Below are 22,093 nucleotides of genomic sequence, written 5' to 3'. Positions count from 1 at the left end.
ACAACCTCCCCATTTTCATTATTAAGGGGTCCTACATGCTCTGTCCTTGGTTTTTTTGCATTTATATGTCTAAAAAAATATTTAGGATTAGTTTTGCTTTCTTTGGCCACCTGTCTCTCATTTTGAATTTTTGCTGTTTTTATTACATTTTTACAGATTCTATTAAGCTCCTTGTACTGTTTAAATGTTATAGCTGACCCATCAGATTTGTATTTTTTGAAGGCTATTTTTTTGTTGTTTATTGCTCTTTTAACATCATGTGTCAGCCATGTAGGATTTAGTTTTAATCGTTTATATTTGTTCCCCTTTGGTATATATTTAGCTGTATAGTTATTTAGAGTTGATTTAAAGATGTCCCATTTACCTTCTGTATCAGTATTTGAGAACACCTCCCCCCAGTCTATGTCCTGTAGTGCAGATCTCAGCCCAGGGAAATTTGCCTTTTTAAAGTTATATGTTTTTGCCTTCCCCGCCTGTCTTTGTTTTCTACATTTTAAGTCAAAAGTAACTATATTGTGGTCGCTATTCCCAAGGTTTTCCCGCACAGTTACATTACCAACCAGCTCTGCGTTGTTGGAAATGATCAGATCCAACAAGGCATCACTTCTTGTTGGGTCCTCCACAAACTGGCCCATAAAATTATCCTGCAATAAATTTAGGAATTGTCGCCCCTTTGTAGTTTTAGCCAACCCCGGACCCCAATCTATATCTGGATAGTTAAAATCTCCCATTATTACCACTGTACCTGCCCGGGCGGCCCTCTCTATTTGTTTATGAAGCTGAACTTCTATCTCTTCAGTGATATTAGGGGGTCTGTAGATTACCCCAAATATTATTTTTTCAGTATTTCCCTCCTTTTGTAATTCTACCCACAGTGATTCCACATCCTCAGAATCATCACACACTATGGCATCGTTCACACTGACTTTCATACCACTTCTTACATACAGACAGACTCCACCACCTTTTCTGTTCATTCTATCCTTGCGAAACAATGTAAACCCCTGCAGATTGACAGCCCAGTCATGCGAGGAGTCCAGCCATGTCTCAGTGACCCCAACTATATCAATATGTTCCTCCAGTATCAAGGCCTCAAGCTCCCCCATTTTATTTGCTAGGCTTCTGGCATTTGTGAACATACACTTTACATTTCCATCCTTTATGTTATTGGGGTTAATGGGATTCAAGGGTGTAAGTTTTATTTTCCTATGAAGCTTATTCCTATTAACTATTCTAACCCCTCCCTCCGCTCCACCCCCAGGTACATTTATAATTCCCACCTCTCTATCTACACTATCTTCCCCCTCTTTGCTGTAGGTTCCCTCCCCCCAAGTCCCTAGTTTAAACACTCCTCCACCCTTCTAGCCATCTTCTCCCCAAGCAAAGCTGCACCCTCCCCATTGAGGTGCTGCCCGTCCCTACGGTAGAGCCGGTAACCGACAGCGAAGTCAGCCCAGTTCTCCATGAACCCAAACCCTTCCTTCCTACACCAGCTTCTGAGCCACTTGTTTACCTCCCTGATCTCCCGCTGCCTCTCTGGTGCGGCTCGTGGTACTGGTAGTATTTCAGAAAAGACTACCTTGGAGGTCCTTGCCTTAAGCTTGCGGCCTAAGTCCCTGAAATCATTTTTAAGGACACTCCACCTACCTCTTACTTTGTCATTGGTGCCAATATGTACCATGACTGCTGGGTCCTCTCCAGCCCCGCCCAACAACCTGTCAACCCGATCCGCGATGTGCCGAACTCGTGCGCCAGGCAGACAACACACTGTTCGGCGATCCCGGTCTTTGTGACAGATTGCCCTGTCTGTCCCCCTAATAATTGAGTCCCCCACCACTAGTACCTGTCTGGCCTGCCCTGTACTCCTCCCTCCCTCCTTACTGGAGCAGACACCCCCCTGGCGGTCAGAGGTGGTATCCTGCTGCAGTTCTCCTAGCTCTGTAATGGCATCCCCCTCATCTGCCAAGCGGGCAAACTTGTTGGGGTGTGCCAGTTCAGGACTAGCCTCCCTGACACTTTTTCCCCTACCCCTCTTTCTAACTGTAACCCAGCTAACTGCCTGACTATCCTGCAACTCCGTCCCACTGTCCTCCCCCACCTCTACTCCCGAGAGTGCCTGCTCAGTGAGCAGGAGACTCCTCTCCATGTTGTTAATGCTTCTCATTGTTGCCAGTCGCCCCTCTAGATGCAGGATCTGGGCTTCCAAACGGACAACTAGCACACATCTCGCACAACAATATGCACCCTCAAACTGTTGTTCAAGGATTGCATACATTGAACAGGATGTACATTGGACTGCATTTTCCAACATGGAGGCCATCTAGTAATGGGGATTTCACAAATGTATAGGAAAAAACAGACAGTCAAAATTACACTTAAAAATTTTTTGGAGACCTTGTGCGTTCAGAAATTAACACTCACAGCGATCTCAACCTCCTGCTTTCAAACTCCAGTTTTTGAAACTCCTCTTTCACGCCCCCTCTTACACAGCAACACTCAGAAAGAGCAAGCTCTCAATAAGAGTCCCAAGCTAAGATTTATACACCTGTGCCCAATCTACTCCTCCTCCCCCTAGAGGTGGAACAGAAAAAAAAAAATGACAAGGGGATGATGACAGGTGATGATGATGAGGGTCTGGATGATGACAGGCGGTGATGATGATGAGGATGTTAATGACGGGTCTGGATGATGACAGGGGGGGATGATGTATTTCCCACCCTAGGCTTATACTCGAGTCAATAACTTTTCCTGGGATTTTGGGTTGAAATTAGGGGTCTCGGCTTATACTCGGGTCAGCCTATACTCGAGTATATACGGTAAGCAAGTTTGGAAAAAATCACTTGATGACAAATAGTCTCACAAAAAAGATGCAAAACTGTCAATGCGTTAAATTTGTGCCTTTTTACACTTCAAAATGTCTAAAATGCTCGATAAATTACCCCCAATATCTACTCCCACCCTTAAAAAAAACCATATGGATTCATATCATTTTATTCTGCAAGCACCCTAATCAAGAACTATGATTGCAGGAGATCAGTACTGTGGAGGCCGCTTAGACAAACCTATTGGAACCTTTAAAACACCCAACTGGCCAGAGCGGGATTATCCAGCTGGAGTGACATGTTCATGGCATATTGTTGCTCCAAAACATCAGGTGAGACAAGAAAATCTTTTTTTATTGTTCACACCATTTACCAAACATATGGAAAAAATATATTGGTGTAAAGTAAGCCAACCAGTAGGTGGTATAAAGTTAGATTACAATCTCTAAAGATGTGCCAGATTTATCATACAGCCTGAGCCACTGCGATAACTTTGACCGGTATGAGGTTAGAATGAACATTGGACAGAACTGGAAAATCTGCTCCAATGGGGAAGAAAGGAATAGAAAGGGTCTAAAATACGTAATAAATAAGAAATTGGGTCCATTTGGAATAGTAAAGCAGCCCGTTGGCTCAGATTTATCAATTTGTCTAAATCTATTGTCTGGTTTCCCAAATAGCAAACAGTCAAAGTTTTCATTTTAACAGAGCAATATAAGACATGGGAGATAAGCTCAGGACAACCGAGACAGTCTTACTATTAGACAGCTGTAATCTGAGGTAGAGCTTACTGACTTACTACATTACAGGAGATGACGTATCATTTTTGTTCTTGCGCAAACATTATGCAACTTTTTGGCAGCATACACCAGGCACAGACATTAAAAAAATGCACCCACCCCCTATAGTATTTTGGTTAGTATTTGGTCATAATTTAATCAGAGTGGAAAAGGGAAAATTTTACCTTTTTCCGTGTTTTAGACCCATTCCTTGTTTTGGCTAAATACTGACCCATTCCTTGTTTTGGCTAAATACTATGTGTCAACCAAACTTAAGATGACTAGGTGATGTATTGTCTGATATAATATCACAATACCACAGAAGAATTTTAGGGGTTACGCCATCAATATAAGATCAGTAGAGAGGGGGGCAAATCGCCACACCCATGTTGATCAGCTGTTAAGAGGGGTTGCAGAGCTCGTACATGTGCCACAGCCTCTTCAATGTTCACTTGTACCTGTCCTTGCATCGTCATGCTATTTGTAGGACAACACTGCAGCACCTGGCACCGCTGCTAGAAATAGTATGACAATGCAAGAACAAGCTTCAGTTAATGGTAAAAAGGCTGTGGCACTTACAAGATCTCCGCAACCCCTTTCAACAGCTGACCAGCAGGAGTGTCAGGAGTCAGACCCATGCCACTCCAATAATAATGGCCTATAGAGAGAATGGGCCATCGATTTTTGTAGACTGGTAGATTTTCCATTCATTTCCTTGTCTTTTATTGAAGGTAATTGAAGTGAAGTTTGAGAAATTTGATGTGGAGAGGGACAATTACTGCAGATACGATTATGTGGCAGTGTTTAATGGAGGAGAAATGAATGATGCCAAGAGGATCGGGAAGTTCTGTGGGGACAGTCCACCTGCGTAAGTAAACAAAAATGCTTTATATGACAATACAGGAGGTGAGACTTACATATAAAATTGTTACCAACAGTTCACTGACTTATTGGAAAACCCTATAGATTGCAGCCACAAATGCAGCAAAGATTTAATTAAAAAATCATCTTATCTAAGTTTAAATTCTGTCATTGGATCTTCTGCCATGTCCACAGTATGCTTTTCTTAAATATCCCACTTCCATATGGACAGGATATTATAGGAGTGTTCCCATCAATAAGTACCATGGTATATTGTCTTAAAATGAATCTTCTTCAACCACTGTCATTCTCCAATACCAGTTGTGCAAATAATTGCCTCGCAACTCTATTCATGTTACCAAGGCTATGCTGCATAGTGGGAAACTGTCTAAAATGTATGAATCTTTAGGAAGAGCCATTATTTCCGATTGGAGGAGACTAGGAATAATAATAATACTTATAGAAGTGGCCTGGCTACCAAGTCTGCAGTGACAATTCAATTTTACAAAGTAACAAAAGAACAAGGCAAAGCTTCAGTTACGATGGCTTCTGTGCTTTTGTGACCTGCAATTGTTTATCTTTAAAATGATCTGAAAGCTGATAGACTATGTTTGTTTCATGAAACACAAAGGTACCAGCACAGGTTCACTGCGGTGTACGTCTGAATATCTTTCTGCCAGTTTGCTGACATACACCATATATGTAGGGTATTTTAGATGTAAATTTTTAACATCTAAAATGTCCATGTTTTGTGTTAAACAAAATGCATGAACAAAACACCAAATCTACACTGTGAGAACAAGGCCTTAAAGCGTAGTCCTAACCATTAACATCTAATTTTTTATGCCTCTATCACCTATATTTATTATACAAAATCCCTCTTTTCATTAGCTCACAGTGTTAGAAATCCTCTCAGGGGAAGGGGGCGTGTCCCTCCTTGTGGTGGTTGGAGGTGATTGGACTGTCTGCTCATGCAGCCTTGTCCATGAGTCATCCCTTGTCCATGACTCATGGACAAGCTGATGCTGCTGCAGGACTGGCAAGTGACCCAGTAGGTATGGAGACCCCATGGAGCCGTTTTCTTTATTAAATATTCAAAAAAAATGTAAACAACCATATTACAAAATGTCTGTAATTTTCATCAGTAACAACAAAAAGTTTTTGGATCTGACAGTGTCAATTAAAGGGGGGTTTCTGGAAATGCACATTGATGGATTACCTTCTCTTTAGTAACTGATAGCAGTAGCTTCAATAAATAACAAGATGCTTTGGGAAGATTTATCAAAATCTTTGTAGAAGAAGAATGGTGCAGTTGCTCACAGCAACCAATCCGATTACTTTTTTTCAATTTTAAAAAGGCCTCTGAAACATGATAAAAGCTAATTGGTTGGTATTGGTAACTGCACAACTCTTCTACACAGGTCTTGAAAAATCTCCCACATAATGTAGCTTCCATACATGTAACTGTGCACATTCCTGCAACTTAAACTCCTTAGGGGTTAAACCCCTTAGGGGTTATCTAGCTATTATCCAATGCTACTACTCTCACTGCTGCACCTTCCAGCCCTCACCTAGTGAGAGGTACTTATCTCAACAGTGACCGCCCGCTTATCCAGTGAGATGGGACACTATTGCGGCTGTCACTGCTGAGATGAGTACTTTTCAGAAGGTGAAGGCCTGAGGTTTCAACAAGGAGAACTGGATCACGTTGTGGAGATAAGGAATGCGTTTTCAATAGCTGGATAACTTATTTTACTGAAGATCATGGGCCAGACCTTGGGCCAGACCCTCACAAACAAACAATCTGAAGAGGGGCCATTAGTTCCTGGGATGCCTTGAATCAGATTTAGGGCTCAAATTTATATAAATGAATCTACATATTGAATTTATGTTATTAAATGTATTTTCCATTTGTGGAATGAATTATGTTGGCACCATACATGAAGCATGAGTCAGGCCGATATCAAAGAAACCTAGTATGGAAGCAGTTTTACATCTCTATTAGGGGGAAACCATATCAGGTCAGGTTGTGATGCATTTGCATTGCAGTTTTCCATACCACAATAAAATTCTGTCTTTACTTGGAAAATATGTGATGCCGTTAACAAACCACAATGCAACAGCACCACAACCTGATCGTGTGGTTTAACCCTTAGGGCTTTAAGGCCCAGCCAGACTGTGGGTGTTATAACTCGAACTGACAACATCATAGTGGTCCATGATGTAGTTGGGCCAAAACTTGCAGCCATTTTATGTCGTGTTCACACCCAATTATTGTGCCATCCCTATTGATGGCAATGCAAGTTCACGCAAAAAAGAAGGAACATGTTTATTCTTTCAGAGTCCAGAATTTCAATTTATGCAGCGGAAATTCCACCATAGACATTCAGCAGTGTGCACAGTGCACCCAGATCTCCACCAAGAATCTCTCCACGCGGAAATTCTGTAGTGTGCATGGGCCCTTAGGGTACTTCTACATTTGCCGTTTTGAAGTAGTTTTTTTTAACCAAAACTAACAATATAGAGGTAGATTTTTTCCTGTATAATTCTTTCTTTGCTATTCACTTCTTTGCAAGAAATAGCCTGTGTGAAAGTGGCCTTGGTTACTTTACCTATGTCAATGACTTTGTACTATTTCATCTGATTTCTTTAACACTTCTCCTGCACACATACATATTTATTGCTCTGAATCAGGGACAAGTGGGTGCGGTTCCTTTAGCTTCTGTGTCTATTCCAAATGGCACATACTCTAGGAACAAAAAGAGTGAATTTTTTTTTTTTTTTTTTATGTCCAATGAGAAATAGACATTGGTATTTCTGGGAATGACATTGCCTTGATGTAATGTGCCACAGAAAAATAAAAAAGATTTAACTATAAGGGCTCCTTCATGAATATTTTCCTATAACCCATGTAACAAAATGCAAATGTGTTCTAAGCTTTTTTAATAGACAAAACAATTTTGAGTGGCATTTTTTTTTCTTTTAATTTTGTACTTTTTTTCAATCTTGTAATTATGAGAAATTATAGAGAAGAAATACTGTTGTGTATGCAGACGTTACAGTATTTTTCTATAGCTATTCTTTATTTTATTGTTGTTTTTTTGTTAGTTTTGTTTTTTGCCCATATCATGCACACTCACAGCACTAGTCCTACTGCGCCATTAGCTTTATTCCTGTATAGCAGCATCCGTACTGTAACTGGGTCATGTAATCACCAGCCTGACACATAGAAAATCACAGTGCTTAATGTGTCAAAAGAAGTGCTCAGTCGTGGGTCAGCTGACTTCCTGTGAACTACAGAATGACATCATCACCTATCAGTTCAATCCTGCTAGCTCCCAGGCATATTTGAGTTGATTTGAATAGCTCCCAGGCATGTAACCTATTTGAATAGGTTACATAGTTTGGTTGGTTGAAAAAAAGACACATGCCCATCAATTTCAAGGTTGTAGACATTGACATCCCAGGCACCAGGCACAACCCCATTTACTGAAGTTTATATAGTTTCATCAAGATGCATACTAAAAATCTCATGTTTGTTTGTAAAATTTTGTTGGGATGCAGTAGATCAGTGTATAACATGTCGATGTGCAGCCAAGTTCTTTTCTCCATTTGTGGTACATTCCTTTGCCAGAGTTCTAAATCTTGATGGTCATCATTCCCAGGGACAAGAATAGCTAAAGAAAAGATGATTAGAATTGACAGAACAGAACTTGCTTGTTGTTATTTGTTTTCATAGTCCTTAAAGGGGTATTCTGCCCCTAGACATCTTATCCCCTATCCAAAGGATAGGGGATAAGATGTCTGATCGTGGGGATCCCGCCGCTGGGGACACCCGCGATCTCGGCTGCGGCACCCCAGACATCTGGTGCCCGGAGCGAACTTTGCTCCGTGCCGGATAACTGGCGATGCGGGATGGAGGCTCGTGACATCACGGTCACACCCCGCTCGTGTTGTCACGGCCACATCCCCTCCATGCAAGTTTAATGGAGGGGGCGTGATGGCCGTCACACCCCCTCCCATAGACTTGCATTGAGGGTGCATGATCATAACGTCACGAGCGGGGCATGACCGTGACGTCACGAGCCTCCGGCGCTGCACCCGACGCTCAAAACGAACTCCAGGTGCAGCAGCGGGACCCCCGCGATCATACATCTCATCCCCTATCCTTTGGATGGGGGATAAGATGTCTAGGGGTGGAGTATCCGTTTAAGTAATAACATTTTTAACACATTACATATACCAGGCTAGATGAGAGCATACTATGTTTAATACTATTCAGTATGGAATCTTTTATATTCTATTTCTGGGACATGACACAGGTTTTTGTCTTCTTTACAGACCCATTGTATCTGAGAAAAATGAACTCCTCATTCAGTTTTTGTCTGACCTAAGTCTGACAGCCGATGGTTTTATTGGCCATTACAAATTCAGGCCAAAAAAGTTACTGACAACAACACCGTCTCCTGTCACTACCGCCGCTCCAACAACTGCAAGTAAGTCAGTCTGTCTTTTAATAGGTACCGAACTCCTTTGTCAGTAGGTTAGTGGATGTTTATGAATAACTAAGATCTCTGAAGGAGGCTCTACCTGTCTGTAATTCCTCTCCTAATAGCCTAATGCTAATCTGTAAATCCTAAATTCTGCTAATCACAGATAAGAAATGGCATTTTAATGGAATAGTTCTGATGTTTATCAAAATAGGGTCTTTGAAGATGAGAAAGCTTATTGTGAACATCAATAAGGTTCCCAGGAATTATAGTAAGATTAGCCATGTCAGTAATAGATTCCTCTCAGCACAGTTTAATAACTATAATGAGAAAATTATCAGGAGGACGTATCCCATCACTGGTACAGCATTCAGCGAGGTCACTCAGAAATATTGCGTAGGTATGGTTTCACCGTCTTTTATGTGAGTTTTTGCAATGTCTGATATGACTTTTTAAAAAGTAACAAAAACTTTGTGCTCCCGTCAGAAGAACGGTATAGACACCACTATAGACCATTATTAATAAATCTCTGCCAGTGTCATCTTTGCACATGAGGTAATGTGATCGTGTAAAATTCCACAAATCTGGTACAATTTTTGCTAGCACAAAAAGTGCACACCAGAGGAAAAAACCTGCTGCACTTCTTCTTTTTGAAGGGGTACTCCGGTGGAAAACTTTTTTTTTTTTTTATCAACTGTTGCCAGAAAGTTAAACAGATTTGTAAATTAAAAAAATTGGGGTATGTGCAGCTCACAATATAAATTAATCGAGGCTAAATGGAAAGTATTTACACCAAAAAAATACTAGTACAAAATAATATATAAGGAAAAATAGGGGGGGTACCAAATGCCTCTAGACTAATACCATAAAATGGTACATGATGATGGAATTACAGAAAAAATAAATAAATCGGACTGTGCTTCACTTTAAATGATGTACAAATTTAATATAAAAATATTACAAATAAGACATAAAATAAATAATGCAAATCTAATACATAAATGCCTCCTACCACAGGGCCCTTGTGGGGAGGTATGATATTTGAATACAAAGCATATATTAAATTTTTTTTTAAAATATAGCATGTGAATTACGTTCTACCGCTATCCCAATATATTGCAAACCGACATAGTGTACTTTTGAGCGGTACACTCCGTTCTCATGTGATTTAGAACAGTTCACAAAGTGATATAGTTACCAACTCCTAAGGGTAGTTTTGGCTGGACGTCCGAGAGATGGATATGTGAGGGCTGTGTCCAGCGCTAGCGTGCGCATACGGTGACGGGCCCGGATGCCACAGGCCAAAAAGGTCACCGGTCACGGAGTAATTGCAGGCTCGATGGCAGATGTAGTGGAGGCTGTGTCCAGCGCTGGCATGCAATTGCGGTGACGGGCCCGGTTGCCGCAGGCCAAAGAGAGGTCACCGGTCACGGAGTGGCTCTGGAGGTGGAGATATACTCGGAGATAGATGGATCTTGCTCCGGAAACAAGGAAAGGAAAGCCTCGTGGAAGATCTCTCGGCTGTTACGCCGAGCGCTCCGGGTCCCCGTTCCTCCCCGGAGCGCTCGCCTCATCTTCGTTGTTGCAGCGCCCCGGTCAGATCCACTGACCGGGTGCGCTGCGGTCCCGCCTTCAGCCGGGGTGCGATTCGCGATGCGGGTAGCGCCCGCTCGCGATGCGCACCCCGGTCCCCGTACCTGACTCACTCTCCCTCGGTCCTGTCCCGGCGCGCGCGGCCCCGCTCCCTAGGGCGCGCGCGCGCCGGGTCTCTGCGATTTAAAGGGCCAGTGCACCAATGATGGTGCCTGGCCCAATCTTCCCAATTAGCTTAATTGGTTCCCACCTGTTCCCTGGCTATATCTAGTCTCCTCCCTTGCGCTCCCTTGCCGGATCTTGTTGCCTTAGTGCCTAGTGAAAGCGTTCCCTAGTCTGTTCCTAGTCCGTGTTCCTGACCTCCTGCCGTTGCCCCTGACTACGATCCTTGCCGCCTGCCCCCGACCTTCTGCTACGTCCGACCTTGCTTCTGCCTACTCCATTGTACCGCGCCTATCTTCAGCATCTTCAGCAGCCAGAGAGGTAAGCCGTTGCTAGTGGATACGACCTGGTCACTACCGCCGCAGCAAGACCATCCCGCTTTGCGGCGGGCTCTGGTGAAAACCTGTAGTGGCTTAGAACCGGTCCACTAGCGCGGTCCTCGCCATCCCTCTCTGGCACAGGGGATCCACTACCTGCCAGCCGGCATCGTGACAGTAGATCCGGCCATGGATCCCGCTGAAGTTCCTCTGTCAGTGGTCGCTGACCTCACCACGGTGGCCGCCCAGCAAGCCCGACTGATCGCCCTTCTAACCCGTCAGCTGTCGGAAATGTCCACCATTTCGCACCAACTTCAGTCGCAACTTCTCCAGCAATCTTCTCCTCCGCCAGCTCCTGCACCTCCTCCGCAGCGAGTGGCCACTCCTAGCCTCTGCCTGTCCTTGCCGGACAAATTTAATGGGGACTCTAAGTATTGCCGTGGCTTTCTTTCGCAATGTTCCCAGCACTTGGAGATGATGTCGGACCAGTTTCCTACTGAAAGGTCTAAGGTGGCTTTCGTAGTCAGCCTTCTGTCTGGAAAAGCCCTGTCATGGGCCGCACCGCTCTGGGACCGCAATGACCCCGTCACTGCCTCTGTACACTCCTTCTTCTCGGGAATTCGAAGTGTCTTTGAGGAACCTGCCCGAGCTTCTTCAGCCGAGATTGCCCTGCTGAACCTGGCCCAGGGTGTTTCTTCCGTTGGCGAGTACGCCATTCAGTTCCGTACTCTTGCTTACGAGTTGTCTTGGAATAGTGAGGTTCTCTGCGCGACCTTTAAAAAAGGCCTATCCAGCAACATTAAAGATGTTCTGGCCGCACGAGAGACTCCTGCTGACCTACATGAACTCATTCACCTTGCCACTCGCATTGACATGCGTTCTTCCGGATGGCGTCTGGAGCTCCGTCTGGATATGGACTTTGTTCGCACGAAGCGTTTTTTCTCTCCGGCTCCTCTCCCCTCTGGTCCTCTGCAATCTGTTCCTGTGCTTCCCGCCGCGGAGGCTATGCAAGTTGACCGGTCTTGCTTGACACCTCAAGAGAGGACACTACGCCGCATGGAGAATCTTTGCCTGTACTATGCCGGTACCGAACTCTTCCTGAAGGATTGTCCTATCCGTCCTCCCCGCCTGGAAAGACGTACGCTGACTCCGCACAAAGGTGACACAGTTCTTGATGTCAACTCTGCTTCTCCACGTCTTACTGTGCCTGTGCGGATATCTGCCTCTACCTTCTCCTTCTCTACTATGCTCTTCTTGGATTCCGGATCTGCAGGAAAATTTTTTTTGGCCTCTCTCATCAACAGGTTCTACGTTCCTGTGACCAGTCTCGCCAGACCCCTCTACATCTATTGTTTTTACAATAAAAGATTGGACTGTCTCGTACGTTTCCACACAGAACCCCTCCTAATTTGCATCGGACCTCATCACGAAAAAATTGAGTTTTTCTTTCTCAGGTTCTTTGGCCCCAAGAAGAGGGGGAGACCCAAGGGGGGGGGTACTGTTACGCCGAGCGCTCCGGGTCCCCGTTCCTCCCCGGAGCGCTCGCCTCATCTTCGTTGTTGCAGCGCCCCGGTCAGATCCACTGACCGGGTGCGCTGCGGTCCCGCCTTCAGCCGGGGTGCGATTCGCGATGCGGGTAGCGCCCGCTCGCGATGCGCACCCCGGTCCCCGTACCTGACTCACTCTCCCTCGGTCCTGTCCCGGCGCGCGCGGCCCCGCTCCCTAGGGCGCGCGCGCGCCGGGTCTCTGCGATTTAAAGGGCCAGTGCACCAATGATGGTGCCTGGCCCAATCTTCCCAATTAGCTTAATTGGTTCCCACCTGTTCCCTGGCTATATCTAGTCTCCTCCCTTGCGCTCCCTTGCCGGATCTTGTTGCCTTAGTGCCTAGTGAAAGCGTTCCCTAGTCTGTTCCTAGTCCGTGTTCCTGACCTCCTGCCGTTGCCCCTGACTACGATCCTTGCCGCCTGCCCCCGACCTTCTGCTACGTCCGACCTTGCTTCTGCCTACTCCATTGTACCGCGCCTATCTTCAGCATCTTCAGCAGCCAGAGAGGTAAGCCGTTGCTAGTGGATACGACCTGGTCACTACCGCCGCAGCAAGACCATCCCGCTTTGCGGCGGGCTCTGGTGAAAACCTGTAGTGGCTTAGAACCGGTCCACTAGCGCGGTCCTCGCCATCCCTCTCTGGCACAGGGGATCCACTACCTGCCAGCCGGCATCGTGACATCGGCGTCTGGTGGAATGGCGGATGAATTACAGCCAGGTGTAAAATCAGCAGATGATGGAGTTGTGTCGGAGGTAAATGATGGCGGTTGGTGGATTGCGGTGGTCATGCGGTAAATATTTCTTTCTCTAGACGCGTTTCAGGGTACTTTATATATGACCCTTTCCTCAGTAGAGATATCTTTAACAGTGAAGCTCAAAGTCCTTTTATACATGTTGCCTGTCTAATTGTTACAGGTGTGTTTCTGTTTAGATCTTCCGCAAATAGCGGAATGGAATGGGAAACATGGGGTTGTTTCATCTTGATGAAGCAGTGTTCACATTTAGAATCAGTATGTATGCGTTCTTACTTAAATATAGTATTATATATATTGTAAACATTGGAATGGTACATATAGCATACAGTAAGATGTACAGATAAAGTGTATAATACTGAGATAGAGATATTGACAAAAATAAAAATAAATAAAAATAATAATAATAATAAATATAAAAAAATAAAAAATGAAAAATAAATAAATAAAGAATAATAAATGTAAAAATAAGGATGATAATAATATAAAAAAATAAAATATAGAAGTAGAAATAAATGAAAATAAAAATAAGATTAGAAATAAAATAGAAAAATACAAAAAATGGGGTAATAAATAAAAGGATGTAAAATAAATATAAAATAGGTGCATAAGTAAAATAAAATGCTATAGATTTACATGAAAATAAATAGTGTACAGGAAGGTTGAAGGATGGCCAGTCACGCAGAACAAAGATAGAGTGGGTCCGACCCCTCCATGGGGGCCCCCAAGTAAAAAAGGGGGCCTCCATGGGGAGAGCGGGACACTCTACAGAAATCCAAAAAGTTCAAAATTCGAGTTCAGGCCATTCGGCTCTAGAGAATTAAATTCATAAATCTTCTGACTTTCAGCCTTAGACATTTTAACAATGAAGCTACCTCCTCTCCAATCTTTCTTAATAGTTTGTAAGCCTGTGTAGAAGAAGGTAGTAATTTCTTTATTATGAAATTTTGCAAAGTGGGCTGATAAAGGGTGTTTTAGGTTTCCATTTTTTATGTTTGTTAGGTGTTCAGCAATTCTAGTCTTTAATGGTCTTTTTGTTCTCCCAATGTATTGTTTCATACATCCACACTGTATCAAATATAGTACTCCACTTGTGTGGCACGAAATGTGTTCTTTAATGATCCATTTAAAGTCAGTAGAACATGATGAAATTTCTGTCGTTTTTTTAGGGCCCTTCACTTTCATACAGTTGGGGCATATTCCACATCTAAAAAAGCCTTTTGTGTTTAGCCACGTCTCAGACATATTATGAATTTTTATGGGTGGTTTTATACTTGGTGCAATCGTTATCCCCAAATTGGGGGCCTTTTTATATACAATGGGGGCTCGGTCTGGCAGCAATCCTCCTATATCCTTATCTTGTTTAACCATATACCAGTGCTTATTGATGATTTGTTCAATTTTTTTATATTCATAATTATAAGGTAAAATTAATTTAATTGAATGTTCAGTGGATATAGTGTCATTATCTTTTGGTGTAAAAAATGTGGTTCTATCTAGAAGTTTAACATGATTAAGGGACACACTTTTAACCCAGTCCCTTAATCATGTTAAACTTCTAGATAGAACCACATTTTTTACACCAAAAGATAATGACACTATATCCACTGAACATTCAATTAAATTAATTTTACCTTATAATTATGAATATAAAAAAATTGAACAAATCATCAATAAGCACTGGTATATGGTTAAACAAGATAAGGATATAGGAGGATTGCTGCCAGACCGAGCCCCCATTGTATATAAAAAGGCCCCCAATTTGGGGATAACGATTGCACCAAGTATAAAACCACCCATAAAAATTCATAATATGTCTGAGACGTGGCTAAACACAAAAGGCTTTTTTAGATGTGGAATATGCCCCAACTGTATGAAAGTGAAGGGCCCTAAAAAAACGACAGAAATTTCATCATGTTCTACTGACTTTAAATGGATCATTAAAGAACACATTTCGTGCCACACAAGTGGAGTACTATATTTGATACAGTGTGGATGTATGAAACAATACATTGGGAGAACAAAAAGACCATTAAAGACTAGAATTGCTGAACACCTAACAAACATAAAAAATGGAAACCTAAAACACCCTTTATCAGCCCACTTTGCAAAATGTCATAATAAAGAAATTACTACCTTCTTCTACACAGGCTTACAAACTATTAAGAAAGATTGGAGAGGAGGTAGCTTCATTGTTAAAATGTCTAAGGCTGAAAGTCAGAAGATTTATGAATTTAATTCTCTAGAGCCGAATGGCCTGAACTCGAATTTTGAACTTTTTGGATTTCTGTAGAGTGTCCCGCTCTCCCCATGGAGGCCCCCTTTTTTACTTGGGGGCCCCCATGGAGGGGTCGGACCCACTCTATCTTTGTTCTGCGTGACTGGCCATCCTTCAACCTTCCTGTACACTATTTATTTTCATGTAAATCTATAGCATTTTATTTTACTTATGCACCTATTTTATATTTATTTTACATCCTTTTATTTATTACCCCATTTTTTGTATTTTTCTATTTTATTTCTAATCTTATTTTCATTTATTTCTACTTCTATATTTTATTTTTTTATATTATTATCATCCTTATTTTTACATTTATTATTCTTTATTTATTTATTTTTCATTTTTTATTTTTTTATATTTATTATTATTATTATTATTTTTATTTATTTTTATTTTTGTCAATATCTCTATCTCAGTATTATACACTTTATCTGTACATCTTACTGTATGCTATATGTACCATTCCAATGTTTACAATATATATAATACTATATTTAAGTAAGAACGCATACATACTGATTCTAAATGTGAACACTGCTTCATCAAGATGAAACAACCCCATGTTTCCCATTCCATTCCGCTATTTGCGGAAGATCTAAACAGAAACACACCTGTAACAATTAGACAGGCAACATGTATAAAAGGACTTTGAGCTTCACTGTTAAAGATATCTCTACTGAGGAAAGGGTCATATATAAAGTACCCTGAAACGCGTCTAGAGAAAGAAATATTTACCGCATGACCACCGCAATCCACCAACCGCCATCATTTACCTCCGACACAACTCCATCATCTGCTGATTTTACACCTGGCTGTAATTCATCCGCCATTCCACCAGACGCCGAGAGATCTTCCACGAGGCTTTCCTTTCCTTGTTTCCGGAGCAAGATCCATCTATCTCCGAGTATATCTCCACCTCCGGAGCCACTCCGTGACCGGTGACCTCTCTTTGGCCTGCGGCAACCGGGCCCGTCACCGCAATTGCATGCCAGCGCTGGACACAGCCTCCACTACATCTGCCATCGAGCCTGCAATTACTCCGTGACCGGTGACCTTTTTGGCCTGTGGCATCCGGGCCCGTCACCGTATGCGCACGCTAGCGCTGGACACAGCCCTCACATATCCATCTCTCGGACGTCCAGCCAAAACTACCCTTAGGAGTTGGTAACTATATCACTTTGTGAACTGTTCTAAATCACATGAGAACGGAGTGTACCGCACAAAAGTACACTATGTCGGTTTGCAATATATTGGGATAGCGGTAGAACGTAATTCACATGCTATATTTTAAAAAAATTTTTAATATATGCTTTGTATTCAAATATCATACCTCCCCACAAGGGCCCTGTGGTAGGAGGCATTTATGTATTAGATTTGCATTATTTATTTTATGTCTTATTTGTAATATTTTTTATATTAAATTTGTACATCATTTAAAGTGAAGCACAGTCCGATTTATTTATTTTTTCTGTAATTCCATCATCATGTACCATTTTATGGTATTAGTCTAGAGGCATTTGGTACCCCCCCTTTTTTTCCTTATATATTAGATTTGTAAATTACTTCTATAAAAAATTCTTAGTCCTTACAGTACTTATTAGCATCTGTATACTACAGAGGAAATTCTTTTCTTTTGGGATTTCTTTTCAGTCTGACCACAGTGCTCTCTGCTGACACCTCTGTTAATTTTAGGAACTGTCCAGAGCAGCATATGTTTGCTATGGGGATTTTCTCCTGCTCTGGACAGTTCCTGACATGGACAGAGGTGTCAGCAGAGAGCACTGAGGTTGTGACAGAAAATAAATCCAAAAAAGAAAGAATTTATACAGCCGCTAATAAGTACTGGAAGGACTGAGATTTTTTAATAGAAGTAATATACAAATCTGTTTAACTTTTTGGCATCAGTTGATTAAAAAAAAAAAGTTTTCCACTGGAGTACCCCTTTTAGCAGCAGCAAGCATTTGCTGCCATGTGTCTGTGGGATCTAAAGCACATTAACTTCAAAGAGAAAAAATACATGCTGGGAAAATTCAAAGTCAAACTTCTTTTTAACCTACTGTTGTGTCTTGAGGCATTTTGGGGGAAAAATATACTTATTGCAAATCTTTATGAATAAGCATGTATTTTTCAACATTGTAGAAGTAGATTTTTGGCAAAGTGCTGCTACAAGCAGCTACTATAGGACCCAACAACTAAAGTTCTATTCACATGGCAGAATTCCACCTCAAATTAAAGCCCATAGACTTCTATGGGATTCTGCACTCCCATTCACACTTCTGAATTTCCGCTTGCGGAATTCCGCTAGCGGAATTCTGCAAGCAGAAATTTAGAAGTGTGAATGAGAGTGCGGAATCGTATAGAAGTCTATGGGCTTTAATTTGAGGTAAAATTCCGCCGTGGGAATAGACCCTTATGGTGCACATTCCTATTCCTGAAATAAAATGCAGCCAGTAATGACTGTGAATGATGGCAGATGATTTAGGCTATGTTCACACCTCGGAAAGTCCGCACGGAAAATCTCTGTGCAGACATTCTGCAGACTGCATAACATGCTGGCGCTAAGACCGCACAGGAATGCGGCATCTCATAGACGGCTATGCATTTCGTGCAGAGTCTGCAGAACGAATGGACAGGTTTATTCTTTCTGCGGAAACAGAAATCAGAATACGGGGCAAAAATTAGCCGACCAGAGTCCCTACCTGACCCCAGTCAGTGCATTTAAATGAATCAGATTCAGCGCCGGTCCAGATGGTATACGGTGGTGTCGGGATTTGAAATTTCCCAGCCGGATCCAGCAGCCGGATCTCTGAAACGTGGTGTGAATGCACCATTTGTAAGCTAAGTCCAGGCATGTAAGGGAAAGACCTGAAGTTAGATACATGTTGATTTTCCTGATTCTCCTATACAGAGCCAATACATGAAAAGTAAACTTAAACATTTTTAAAGATGAACTCATTAAGAAGGGTTTTCTGTGGTTCTTCCGAGTGTTTTTCTAGCTCTAGCTCCGGGGACAGTCGCAGGTGGGTAGTTTGAATGGGACGGTACACCTTTCAAACCGTAACGCAGGTGTCCTAAGACGAGCTCAGGGAGGACAGAAACCTCCCGTGGAGCAGAAGGGCAAAGAGACTTTACAGTAAAGAGACTTTACAGTGATTACATTTTTAATCAAATCTTGCACCTGCACACAGTTTGTATGCACAGCATGGGAACAAGATTTTGAAACAGGGTTTGGCTTCCAGCTGACTGTCAATCAAGCAGGCTCAGGGATGGGAGGGGAAGCAAAGAGGTGTTTCAGTCTTCAGCACTTCAGGAGCTTGGGAACACCTCTTTGACATTACAGAAGCACAGACATATATATATATATATATATATATATATATATATATATATAAAACTCAACGTGTGTGTGTATGTATGTATGTGTGTGTATGTATGTATGTATGTTCCACAAAAACTTCCAAACGGCTAAAGATATTAACATGAAACTTGGCACACATGTTACTTATATGTCAGCAACAAACACAGGATAGGTGATTTAACCCTTACTCACCCCCATTTTCCAGGGGCGGGGTTTATGTTTAAAGTCCCATGCAAGTCAATGGGAAATATATGTTACTGCATAACTTCCAAACGGCTGGAGATATTTCGATAATACTTGGTCACATGTTACTTATATGTCCACTTAAAATGTAGGATAGTTAATTTAACCCTTTAATACCCCTATTTGTGAGTGTTGGGGTTTTTGTTTAAAGTCCCATGCAAATCAATGGGAAATGTATGTTCCCATATAACTTCCGTACGGCTGGAGATATTTCAATACCTGGTTCACAAATTATGGGTCGGGATAGGAGGTCGGGATAGGAGGTCAGGATAGGGGGATGGGATAGGAGGACGAGATAGGAGGACGAGATAGGAGGTCGGGATAGGAGGTCGGGATAGGAGGTCAGGATAGGAGATCGGGATAGGAGGACGGGATAGGAGGACAGGACAGGATAGGAGGTCGGGATAGGAGGTCGGAATAGGAGGACTGGATAGGAGGACTGGATAGGAGGACAGGTCAGGATAGGAGGTCGGGATAGGAGGTCGGGATAGGAGGTCGGGATAGGAGGTCGGGATAGGAGGTCGGGATAGGAGGTCGGGATAGGTCAGGATAGGAGGTCGGGACCGGAGATCGGGATAGGAGGTCGGAATAGGAGGATGGGATAGGAGGACAGGACAGGATAGGAGGTCGGGATAGGAGGTCAGAATAGGAGGACTGAATAAGAGGACAGGACAGGATAGGAGGTCGGGATAGGAGATCGGGATAGGAGGTCGGGATAGGAGGTCGGGATAGGAGGACAGGACAGGATAGGAGGTCGGGATAGGAGGTTGGAATAGGAGGACGGGATAGGAGGACAGGACAGGAGGTCGGGATAGGAGGTCAGGACAGGTGGACGGGATAGGTGGACGGGATAGGAGGTTGGGATAGGAGGTCGAGATAGGAGGACAGGGATAGGAGGACAGGGATAGGAGGACAGGGATAGGAGGTCGGGATAGGAGGTCGGGATAGGAGGTCGGGATAGGAGGTTGGGATATGGGGTTGGGATATGACAGCAATATATGAGGACAGGATATGAAGTCAAAAGCTTCCTCCTTTGTTTATTTTCCTCCCCAACAAGGATTAGATAGGAAAAAAACGGGCAATGCTGGGTATTAAGCTAATATATATATATATATATATATATATATATATATATAATGTGTGTGTGTGTGTGTGTCTCTTTGCCCTAACAGCTCCTTGCCTCAACAGCTATCTAACTATGTAAGCAATTTGGAAATTAAACTTTTACTTTGTCCAAAATACTGGTAGAAGGATTTATTGAAGGGGAGAATGATGGAGAAAAAAAGTTGCAGCATAATTTTTCTATTAGATATTATCAATCCAGTAGGTTCTTTCCAAATCGCATAACCTGTAAGAGTAAAGCTGTCTTCTGAGACTCCATGGCCACATGGACAGCTTAAAATCTAAACACACTTATGGCTTCCCGACTCATCCACTGTTCGCAGCAGACATATATGGATCTGTCTCAAAGAAAAGTTTTCCAGGCTCTACTTAATGGGATGATCCAAGCACTTTACTTTACAATAGTATTAACAATTCATTCCATCATGATTCTTCTTGTTTGGTATGGCTGCTGTTCAAGAGACTATTTTGCTGGTTCTCCTTGCTGCTTTGCAATGCCAAATGTGAAATATATTAATATGGACCTGCATATTCTCAATACCGGTACTGGACCGGTAACACAGCATTTAACTTGATACAAAACTGTTGTATATAAAAGGACACTCATGTAATCTATCACATCATCCTAATACTGTGAGGATACATATAAGATCGAGTTATAATATGTCTATATAGAGTCATCCCATATGCCAGTGATACATATATTTTAAAATATTTAAAAATGTGTTCATTTTTTTAAGATTGTCTGCATTTGTATATTTATTATGTGTTCTTTTCACATGGGCCCTGTGAGGAGTAATGCAATGTATTAGAATATATTGTAAATAAAAAATTATTTTGAATTATCATTGGAGTACGACCCAATAATCCATATTCTTTATACAATTGATTACACTACCTTGGAAGGTCCGGGCAACATTTTTTCTATACATATTTTCTAGTTTTTGCAACTGTGGTATAGTTGCATGCCCTGTTGACCTCGGTTAGTGTTATATATTAATTGTGAGCCGCACTTACACTTCTTCCTTTTTCTTTTCATTTACAAATCTGTTTAACTTTCTGGCACCAGTTGATTTAAAAAATAAAAAAAAAGTTTTCCATGGGAATACCTCTTTAACCCCTTAAGGACGCAGGACGTAAATGTACGTCCTGGTGAGGTGGTACTTAACGCACCAGGACGTACATTTACGTCCTAAGCATAACCGCGGGCATCGGAGCGATGCCCGTGTCATGCGCGGCTGATCCCGGCTGCTAATCGCAGCCAGGGACCCGCCGGCAATGGCCGACGCCCGCGATCTCGCGGGCGTCCGCCATTAACCCCTCAGGTGCCGGGATCAATACAGATCCCGGCATCTGCGGGAGTTCGCGATTAAAATGAACGATCGGATCGCCCGCAGCGCTGCTGCGGGGATCCGATCATTCATAACGCCGCACGGAGGTCCCCTCACCTTCCTCCGTGCGGCTCCCGGCGTCTCCTGCTCTGGTCTGTGATCGAGCAGACCAGAGCAGGAGATGACCGAAAACACTGATCTGTTCTATGTCCTATACATAGAACAGATCAGTATTAGCAATCATGGTATTGCTATGAATAGTCCCCTATGGGGACTATTCAAGTGTAAAAAAAAATGTAAAAAAATGTAAAAGTAAAAGTAAAAAAAAAGTGAAAAATCCCCTCCCCCAATAAAAAAGTAAAACGTCCGTTTTTTCCTATTTTACCCCCAAAAAGCGTAAAAAACATTTTTTATAGACATATTTGGTATCGCCGCGT

The 22,093-nt window shown here is 42.6% G+C and overlaps 1 protein-coding gene across 1 annotated transcript in view; it reads left to right on the top strand.

The window, feature by feature from the left end:
* PCOLCE2 (procollagen C-endopeptidase enhancer 2) overlaps positions 1–22,093 on the top strand; it is a 75,111-nt gene that overhangs the window by 33,152 nt on the left and 19,866 nt on the right. Inside the window, exons 4-6 of the mRNA XM_056564807.1 lie at positions 3,030–3,154; positions 4,333–4,469; positions 8,804–8,958. Of these exons, the coding sequence (XP_056420782.1) occupies positions 3,030–3,154; positions 4,333–4,469; positions 8,804–8,958 (417 nt within the window). The remainder of the gene's footprint in view (positions 1–3,029; positions 3,155–4,332; positions 4,470–8,803; positions 8,959–22,093) is intronic.

This window comes from Hyla sarda, chromosome 3 (genome assembly GCF_029499605.1).
Source record: "Hyla sarda isolate aHylSar1 chromosome 3, aHylSar1.hap1, whole genome shotgun sequence".
In the NCBI taxonomy this organism is placed as follows: Eukaryota; Metazoa; Chordata; class Amphibia; order Anura; family Hylidae; genus Hyla; species Hyla sarda.
The sequence above is the reverse complement of the archived record's forward strand: the minus strand, read 5'-3'. Positions and strand labels throughout refer to the sequence as shown.